This window comes from Delphinus delphis, chromosome 12 (assembly GCF_949987515.2).
Source record: "Delphinus delphis chromosome 12, mDelDel1.2, whole genome shotgun sequence".
Taxonomy (NCBI): domain Eukaryota; kingdom Metazoa; phylum Chordata; class Mammalia; order Artiodactyla; family Delphinidae; genus Delphinus; species Delphinus delphis.
In genome coordinates, this window is record NC_082694.2 from 14,339,597 (window position 1) to 14,349,913 (window position 10,317).

Consider the following 10,317-nt stretch of genomic DNA (forward strand, 5'->3'; position numbering starts at 1 on the left):
ATGATTTGTCCAGGGTCACACGTCTGTTAGCCAGAAGAGCTGGACCCAAACTCAAGTCCTTCCCCTCTTGCAGCCCTGCCTCTAGTGAAGTACATGCCATCTCCTGAAACACCCAGGAAGTGGGGAAACGGACACTGCAGACATCCTGGGATCAGATCCAAGTGCAGAGGTGCCTGGCCTCAAATAACTGGCAGTCATACCCTGGCTACCAAGAGGCTGTCACCCCTCCCACGCCTCCACGTTGCTCATCTGAGTAGGGAAAGTGAGGAGAGGGGATGTCTGGTGGGGCTTGGAGGGGGCTGGAGTCTGCGAGTGGACAAAAATCAGAAGCCGGGCCCGTGAAGTGGGATTCTTTCTTTCTTGAAAGCCACTTGAACTTTGTCATTGCAATTAGGCTTATCTCTTCTTGTGTTTACTTAGCTTGTGGGCGGGAGATGTCATTACCCTTTTTTAATTTTATGGAAAAATACTTACAAGTGGTAAATTTTGAAATGGCCACTAATTTCTGTGACTTCAAGACTCTCTCTCTCTCTCTCTCTCTCTCTCTCTCTCTCACACACACACACACACACACACACACACCACATACAGTCTAGCCGAGAGGAGGCTGCCCCTTTGCCATGGGAGCTGTCACGTCTCCAACGGCTGTGCTAGTCCCTTGACCAGCCTCTGAGCTGGTCATACCAGGCACTGCCTGGACGGAGAGGCAGGAAGGGCAGGGCAGGCAGAAGCGTCTGCAGGGAGTCAGTTCACAGGCACTGCTCTCCCTCGGACACCAGAAAAGGGTCCAGGCTTCCTGAGAAGCCTCTGGGATTGGTGCCGTCCTGCCCCATGGGGAAACTTTTATGATGCTCTGTCCCCCTAGCCACCGTAGAGCCCAATGAGCAGTACTGTGGGTTGTGTCATTTGACATCCATGGTCAAGGGGAGAGGGTCTGGATGTGGAATTCATATACCGGGCATCCCTGTACCCGAGGAGGGGTGTTGGGCAGGCAGTGGCTGCCTGAGAGAGTGTGCTGTGTCCAGGGCACTGCCAGGAGATCCTCCCAGATAGAGCACTTGATGGCGGGGAGGGATTGGGGAGTGTCTCAGGTATAACTTGAATTTAGCCCGGGGCTCAACCAGCGCACGGTCGTTAGGCAGACACACGTCAGCTATTAGCCAGTGCGTTACCCTACGTAACCCAGATGCCAGCAGGGATTAGATGGTACTCTGGGATTTGGACAAAATTAGTTTGAATTCCTCTAAAGCCCAACCTAGGATTTAGGGGGATCCCTGGGGAAAATGCACCCCATGGCCACTCGGCTTCCTGGTACTGTTTTCAGGGTGCTGTCTTGGCTGCATTACATCAACCCAGAGATGAAACTCAGCCCATCATGTTCCTCTTGCACATCTATTGATTCATGGGTTATTCTTTACTGAAGCATGGAAGTAGCTGGGGAGAGAACTGAAGAAAGACAGATGGGGATTCAGTTGGCAGTTTCAAATTCAACACCAGCCTTCCTGGAAGCCTGCCTGCCTCCCTGCCACTGGGGATGCCTTAGTGACTCGGTCACCCCACACCCTCTTGCTGGCCCCTCTCCTTTCTGCCTGCTGCACTGTTCTCTCTCCTCCCCCATCACCCAGGAGGGAGAAAGATGCAACTGATGTGTCTCTCTCAGTCTCCTGCCCAGAACAGCCCTGGCTGCCTCATCAACTCAGCCTCACCAAACACAGACCCCGGGCTCCCTCACCCTCTCTCCCTTATCCTGTCATTTTCTCTCTCTCTCTCTCTCTCTCTCTCTCTCTCTCACACACACACACACACACACACACACACACACACTAATCTCCTGGCTGCCCAGCCCTGCCCAATCTGACTACTCTGTATCTCTCGTTTTTGTTTAACAAGAAACACCGTGGACTCATTATCTGCTGACAGTTTTTATTTGCTGACTCGTCATTAATTGGACGTCTACTACGTGCCAGTATTGGGAATACCAAGGAAGAAGTACAGTGGAAAAAAAGGCAGAGAGAAATGATCCCAGTAGGAATGACAATATAGGTACTTGCAAAGTGTTCTCTGAGCCCAGAGGATTCATAGAGGAGGCTACCAGGGGGAGAAGGACAGAAGGGCAGGGGGAGCCCTGTGAAAGCCAACATAGAGGCGTGAGCACCCCGACAGGTTCAGGGGGTCCAACAGGTCCTACCTTCTGCCTTCCCCTATCTTGTCCCTGCCTAATTAAATGCATCTCAATCTCCACACACCTGGTGTAAAGGTACCCTTTCACACTTCCAAAAGGAGATTTTATTTTTTGGCTGTGTTGGGTCTTCCTTGCTGCACACGGGCTTTCTCTAGTTGCAGCGAGCAGGCTTCTCATTGCAGTGGCTTCTTTTGTATCGGAACACAGGCTCTAGACACGCAGACTTCAGTAGTTGTGGCTCGCAGGTTCAGTAGTTGTGGCGCCCGGGTTTAGTTGCTCCGCGGCATATGGGATCTTCCCGGACCAGGGCTCCAACCCGTGTCCCCTGCATTGGCAGGTGGATTCTTAACCCCTGCCAAAGTGGTTAGTGGAAAGTCGCCAAAAGGAGATTGATTTGGACTGTGGAGGAGGCTGTGAGGAATTCCCAGAATACAAAGCAGCTCTAGGGACTGATGACAACTTGGTAAAAATTAACTTAGTGTGATGATAAAGATGAGAAGAGATCATAAGGTAACTAAGGTGAGGTTTTGAGATTAAAGGGATTCTTTGGTATTTTTCTGAGTGTCTAAATCTAGATCCACATGTACACATACACATATATGCGTATATACGTATAAATACGTATATACGTATTTACGTATAAATACATACACACATGCACACACACACATATATGCGTGTGTAGGTATGTATGCATACGCGTACACGCACACACACATTTCATGGGAAAGCAGCACCTTAAGGTCTGTAGAGCCATAGGGCTTTGTACCTGATTGGTTCTCATCAAGGTTTGCTGAATTGGAGCAAATCACTGCTGCGCCCAACCTGGTTTTTTTTAATCGTTGACCATTGCTCTCAGGAGTTAATGTTTGAACCTGGCCATACAGGAGTCGACAGCGGCTGACCTATGACCTACATTTGAAGGGGAAGGAGCCCCCTATAAATCAGCCCACGCTGGCAGCCCTGCCAGCAGAGCTGTTGACTCAGCTGTGAAGGGAGCTTCGTCGCCACCATGAACTTCTCCGGCAAGTACCAAGTGCAGAGCCAGGAAAACTTTGAGACCTTCATGAAGGCAGTCGGTGAGTGCTGGGCCAAGGCTGGGGGCCATGGCCATGACGGTCTGGTCCTACACGTGGTGGCGCTTTGGGGTCCTGAGGTCTGGATGCGAGGAGCGGTCCAAGCTTTACACAGACCAGGGGTCCTGTTCTGTTACTTTTGAAGTGCATGCTAGTCCTCCCTGCACAAGGCCACGCCTTAGGCAAGTGGAAATAGCACTGAACTAGGGTCTGATCTGGATTGAAGCCGCCTCTACTGGTACCTCATGGTGTGACCCTGTTCATTCACTCGTTCATTCATTTATTCATTCTTTTTAAAAAAAATATTTATTTATTTATTTTTGGCTGTGTTGGGTCTTCGTTTCTGTGCGAGGGCTTTCTCCAGTTGCGGCAAGTGGGGGCCACTCTTCATCGCAGTGTGCGGGCCTCTCACTGTTGTGGCCTCTCCCGTTGCGGAGCACAGGCTCCAGACGCGCAGGCTCAGTAGTTGTGGCTCACGGGCCTCGTTGCTCTGCAGCATGTGGGATCCTCCCAGACCAGGGCTCGAACCCGTGTCCCCTGCACTGGCAGGCAGATTCTTAACCGCTACGCCACCAGGGAAGCCCCATTTATTCATTCTTCTAACAAACTTTGATTCAAGGCCAACCGCATGCTGAGATGAGTACCGTGCTGGGCAGATACCACGGAGACAGATAGCAATGAGCCACGTTTCCAAGGTCACAATTTAGAGAAAAAGAGAAGAAATAAATGCAGTCAAGCATGCGCTAACGTGTCCTGAGTGCTGACTCAGCATCAGGCCCTGTGCTAAGCCCTGAACAGGCAACATCCCGTGAATGCCTCACCAGAAGACTCTGAGTTGGATACTATTATTTTTCCCATTTTATAATTGAGGCAATTGAGGCCTTGAAAGGGGAAGTAATCCCAACCGGGGTCACATAGGCAGTAATCCCAAACTGAGCTGGGATTTGAAGCCGGCTCTAGTTCCCGGAGACACATTTAAAATCCCTTCGCCCCACCCCACCGGGTCACTTACAGGAGGATGTGGTGGTCCTGGGAGGGCATCAAGGGAAGCCTTGGGAGGAGCGAAGGCGAGCCTTCGGAGATGAGCAGGTGTCCCCTGTGGGGCTGGGGGAGGGGAGTGTCCTCCAGGGGGAGGGAGCAAAGGGGCAGGGGGACAAGGAAGGATGCTGAGAGGAGAGGGTGGGGAAGACAGCAGAGGCAAAGAGAGGAGGAGATTCGGGGAAGCTGAGAGCTAGGACCTTCTCCTGTAGGGCACGTCGTAACACCTCTCTGTGTCCTGCATCCCTCACTTGGGCAACAGGACCCTCCCCACCGCTGTCCATGCACCTGGTTTTCATGAAGCTCAATTCATGTAAGAACATAGACATGCTCTGAAATTCGTAAAGCTCTGTCCCCGGGCAAGGGACACCTTGTCCATCTTCCTCAGGAGCCTCAGTGGCAGAGGTGGAGGTAAGGATAGGGGGACATAGGTTTGCCAGGCACAGTCTGGGTGTGTGCCTGCCGTTCTGGCATAATTATTCAGAGCTCCCCTTCCACTCTCGGGGGGGACCTGGCTTGGGAGACAAGCTGGATGGTCCCCTGAATGTGGAGGACAAAATCCTTTACACTCAAAAGAGCAAAGTCTGAAGGCTTTAAAGTAGGAGGAACGAAGAGGGAGAGCAAGTAAGAAGCAGGTGCTCGGCCGAGAAAAGCTTCCCCGGGCAGAGGGGTGTGTTTTTTTTATAAACCAACTGGCAAGATAGTAGGTACATGAGATCAGGCCAGGTCAGGCCACTGACCTTCCCTTTCAGAGGTCAAAATCCACACTGCTCACAGGACTCCAGAAAGTGCTGGGGCCTCCGGGAAAACACGGCATCTCCCCTCCCCCTCCACATCACGGGGTTTCTCTTGTGACCTTGCAGCTCCCACCTCTGCCCACCTCTGAACTTCCAGTGCTTTCCACCAGGTATGCCTGATGAACTCATCCAGAAGGGGAAGGACATCAAGGGGGTGTCAGAAGTCGTGCATAACGGAAACCACTTCAAGTTCACCATCATCACTGGCTCCAAAGTGATCCAGAACGAGTTCACCTTGGGGGAGGAGTGTGAGATGGAATTCCTGACTGGGGAGAAGGTCAAGGTAGGAGGTGCCCCCTCAAGCAACCCTCTGCTTCCAGAACTTTCCCTGGAGCCTGGTCCCAGGCTTCCTCCCTCAAGGCTCCCACCTCACAATTCCCACTGCTGATACCCTATCTCTGAACCCACTGCCAGGGTGAGAGGCAGAGAGACAAAGACAGCTTTTAAGGAAGAAGCTCTTAGGGAAGCTGCCAGTTTCCTGCGACCCTCTGGAGGAGTTCTGGCCCAAGGGTCCGAGCTCTCCCATATAGAGGGTATGGGGAACCAGGCCCAGAGTGGGAGTCTTAGACTCAGAATCTCCCAGGCCCAGCAATGGGCAAGTGGCAGTCTGTGCAAAACCCCTAACAGAGCCCTGAGTTCATCCGTGAGCCAAAGGAAATGGCTTTGCTGAGCCTGGAGCTGGTGGTCGTGGGGAGAGACTGCCTGAAGGAGGTGCCTGTGACACCAAAGAACCAAAGCAGGCCTTCAGACCAAGCCTTGTGGGTTGGTCAATGAGCCCCTAGACTTTGCTACCTCATCTGTGACATGTGCACAGTCACCCTTCCCAGAACAAAGGCAGCGGGCGGGGCGGTGTCACTTCCGCTGGGCTGTGGCTGAGGTGTGCGATGAGAGCTGGGTGTGGGATGTGTGATGGTGGGCAGGCGGTGGCAGGGAGATCCAGGCAGGGGGGCGCCCCCCACAAAGGGCCTCTGTTCCTCCGTCCGAAACCCCACACACCCCAGCACCACCAGTACCACTGAGTGGCCATCTTCACTCCTCTCCCCCAACATCCCCTGACCCCAGACAACTTTGTGCATCTGTCTCCGCACAACTGTTGGTCTTTTTTTTACCTCTTCTGCTGGCTCTTGATTTCTGCTTCTCTAGATATAACATTACAGGTCAGGAAATGTGCGATACATTTTAGGAGGGAAATTCTCTTATACGGCCCACGGTAAGGGGCAGGCTGTCATGGGTTTTACCACAGGCCTTTTACAATTGTCCGTTTTGGAGGCAAATTTTAACGTTGGCCAGTGTCTTCTGCTCCGTGCTGGGTTTCTGTTACCTCTTCCTGGATGCATATGAAAAGGAGACCGCAAGAGGAAAGATAAAGGTGCTAGAAGGAATAATATAAAATAATACAAAGCAAAAATATGTGTTCTTCCAGCTGGCCAGGATTTTGAATTTTGCTACTCCCTCCCTCCATTGGCTTGGAGAATTGCGACTTGAATCGATTTTATTTGTGTTTGATTTGAGACAGCTTAGGGGTCTTATGCTGACTCCTAGATCACATCCCATAGATGAAAAGTCTGGCAAAAGAAGCCCTGCCGTTTTCTTCAGTTCTTACACGCACCTCCCTTCTGTTCAGAGCCAGAGAACAGGGTTTGGTTGCTGCAAGCAGAGACCTATGCGGGGGAGCCAACCTCATGAGCGAGAGGTTTACTCCCTCGCAGACCCTTCCTCCCAGGCCGTTCCTTTTGTTCCATGCAGGCGGTGGTTCAGCTGGAAGGTGAGAATAAACTGGTGACAACTCTCAAAGGCATCAAGTCCGTGACTGAATTCAACGGTGACACAGCCATCAGCGTAAGTTGACGCTCTGACCTGTGGTTCCTCGTGCTTGCAGCCAGGGGTCAATCTCTGCTACCACTTACTGAGCACCCGCTGCGCCCAGGAAGCTTTCACACATTATCTCGAATCTTCCCACCAACACTGAACTTTCTTAATGGGGAAACTGAGGCAATCATACCGCCAGGAAATGGCAGAGCTAGGGTTCCTCTGAGCTGGATCTGTCTCACAGGGCAGCAGTCCACGGCGATACACTGCACCACCCTAGGAGAAGCCAGCTCCTACTGTAGACGGGGGAGCTTTGTACATTTCTTACTGGCTTGCAATGCATGCTAGTAAGTCATCTTGTTCTAATAAAACCAGTGCAGTGTGTTAGGGCAGTTTTCCAATAGAGAAGTATGGTGTCTTAAGGAAGGGGCACGCTTTTCTAATTCACCAAAAGCCCCCCATGTGCTGGTGTTGGCTCCAGCTGGTGCTTCCCTGCCTCTCCCAGTTCCTTCAGGCTGTCCTTCCACCACCACTTTCCTGGTCAGGGTCGACCACTCCTACCTCCCCCACTTCCTTCCTTCCTCACTGCCATCCCCTGCCTCCTCTCCCCTTCCTCCCCCAACACCCAAATAGGATGGGGTAGGAGAGGAGCCTGGTAGGAGACACAGGGTCGTGCAAAGCCACCAGCACAGGTCACACTTCTTAGACTCTGCTGGGATGTGGACACAAGTCTCGCTCACGGGCTGGAGGACAGAAATCCATTCATTCCTACCTGTGGTCCTCTGATTCATGGAGAAACCTTCCCATGGACGCAGCACCCACGCTCAAGGAAGGCTTTGTTTGGCAGAAAGTTGGGCTGTTTCATTGCTTTTTCTATTTTATGACGTTGCAGTAATTGTTGGCCATAACCCTTCCCTTCTGCGTCACTAACCAATGAACACAGAGTCCTCCATCTGCCTTGCAAGCCCAGGGAACTCAGTAAATGCCTTTGCCCTTTGGGCATTTATAAGGAGAATCATATTCTCGGCAATTTCATGGCAGCTTATGGACCTGACACTCCAGTTTGTGTGTGCCACTTCACCCTTGGTGTCTGGCTGTTGGCCACGTCCTCTCCCCGATATGGGAGTGAATAGTACAGTGTTTCTCCTGCAGTTATAGTACAGTGTCCCCCCGGCTCTTCCTTGCCCCCAGGTTGTATTTTGGGGAGTAACAGAGGCAGAACACTGCTCAAGGGGAGAAATCCCTCAACGAGGGAGAGAGTGAGGGTCAACCATGAAATTTGCGGTCTCCAGCACATTCACAGCAGAGAGAGGCACCTGCAGGGCAGTGGGAGATAAGCTGTCCTGGACTCAGTCCTGGCCAGTGTCTTTGATATGATCCATTGCCCCTATTCCTCTCATCTCCTGTGAGGAGGCAGGATGGGGGACTTAATAGACAGGTTGACCTGTCCAAGGTCATCCAGCTAATGAGTTGTAGAACTAGGGTTCAAACCTAGATCTTTCCATTCCATTTCATTGCTGTTGAAACTAAAGGGCTGCCTTTTCACCCTGATGACATCACCCCACATCATTGCCATAGTCTTGTTCAAGAGAATCAGCAGGAGGGAAGGGCTGGGGGAGAAAGGAGCAACGCTCAAAAACTCAAACACTTACGGATCCAATGAATCTAATGTTTTTATAGGCTCCACAGCTTTGGGAGGGAAATTATGCACTACCTACTAAGTCCCAGGCTGGATGCCCAGGTGTTTCCCCATACACTTGTCCTCAGTGCTCAACACATGTTTGGTCCGTAGTAGGTGCTCAATGAAACTTTGAGAAATTGGATCAGATTGGACTGGTTTGGATGGTCTTGCTGTAACAGTCATTGATGTAGAAAGGAATTCAGTAAAAGGCAGGACAACTCTGCACGTGAGGAAGTAAAGTGACCAATGGGATTTTAGAAAAGATTGCCAACCCTTCCTCCGGTCCTATAGAAAACAGAGGAGTCTTTGGATTACTACATATGTTAGCATAGTGGGGGCTTAACTATCACTTACAATTCAACATCAGATGAGTGTTTCACGATGTCTTTTCTGGCTTTCAGACCATGACACTGGGGGACATCGTCTTCAAGAGAATCAGCAAGAAAATTTAGACAAGTCTGCATTTCACATCCTTTTAGTATATACAATTAATGTAATAAAGTGAACTTTGTTTTTAAAAAGTGTGTTTTCCTCTTTTCATTGATGTGGTTATTGAACGCCGATCACCTCTATTTTTGTAAATCTTGATCACCTGCACATTCCATCCTACAGAGTCAGGTCTGATTCTCAGCCTGAAAGCAGACCCCAGGCTGCCTGCTCAGGTGACCCTGTAAGGGACACATGATGTGGCTGGATCTGTAGAGCAGCCCTGGAATGAGCTGTCCCAGTCAGCCACATGGCAAGGAGCTGGAACGAGACGGGCTGTGTGCTGGGTCATCCCCATGGGGACAGAGACAGCAGAAACACTGGGCAGGCGAAGGGAGGCTATGCTCACAGCAGCCCCACCCACCAGGGGACATGAACAAAAAGATCGGGCACTGGCCCACCTAGGGACAATTCTCCTTCCTAGAGGAGGGCTGAGTGAGAAGCTTCCAGAAGCAGACAGAGGAATCTCAGGTAGAAATTCCCTCCATGCTGCGGGCAGAAGCAGAATATGGGAGAAGAGGGATTTCTCCAAACGGCACCTTGTACCAGGCTCTGGTAGCTGTGATGGGTTGAGTTGCATCTCTCCAAAACTCACATGTCGAAGTCCTAGCCCTCACTACCTCAGACTGTGACCTTATTCAGACATGGTCGTTGCAGATGTCATCAGTTAAGTTAAAATGAGCTCATACTGGAGTAAGGTGGGTCCCTAATCCAATATGGCTGGTGTCCTTATAAAAAGGAGAAATTTTTGAACACATACACCCACAGGGAGTCTGCCATGTGGAGACGAGTTAGGCAACCACAAGCCGAGGAACTAGCAGAAGCTAGGAGAGAGACCTGGACCAGATCCTTCCCTACTTCTTGCAGAAGGAGCGTAGCTTTGGTCACCTTGATCTTACACTTCTGGCCTCCAAAACTCTGAGATAATAAATGTCTGTTGTTTGAGCCGCCCAGTCGGTAGTACTTGGTTACAGCATCCTTAGCAAATGAACACAGAGCTCATTTCCCATACCCAAAGAGCTACCAAGCTCGAGCATCTCTACCTTATATCTTTCAGCTCTCAGAACGGTGCCCAGACCACAGAAAGCTCTCAACAAAGATGCTTTAATGAATGAATGAATCTGTCACCTTTCCCACCTTCCCTCTTTTGGGGTTGAAACCCCGTTACTCGTTACTTGCATTGTTTCACAGGCCACTATGGCATCTCCCTGCCTCTCTCTCACCTGCGAATCTCCACCCCACAAATTG

General features: G+C 51.0%; 1 protein-coding gene across 1 annotated transcript; it reads left to right on the forward strand.

Moving 5' to 3' along the window:
• The first annotated feature begins 3,107 nt into the window (after nucleotides 1–3,107).
• On the forward strand, nucleotides 3,108–9,107 carry FABP1 (fatty acid binding protein 1). The gene is made up of 4 exons (XM_060027391.1): nucleotides 3,108–3,261; nucleotides 5,204–5,376; nucleotides 6,840–6,932; nucleotides 8,985–9,107. The coding sequence occupies exons 1-4, from the start codon at nucleotides 3,195–3,197 to the stop codon at nucleotides 9,033–9,035; spliced, it is 384 nt and encodes a 127-aa protein (XP_059883374.1). The 5' UTR covers nucleotides 3,108–3,194; the 3' UTR covers nucleotides 9,036–9,107.
• Nucleotides 9,108–10,317: the final 1,210 nt, after the last annotated feature.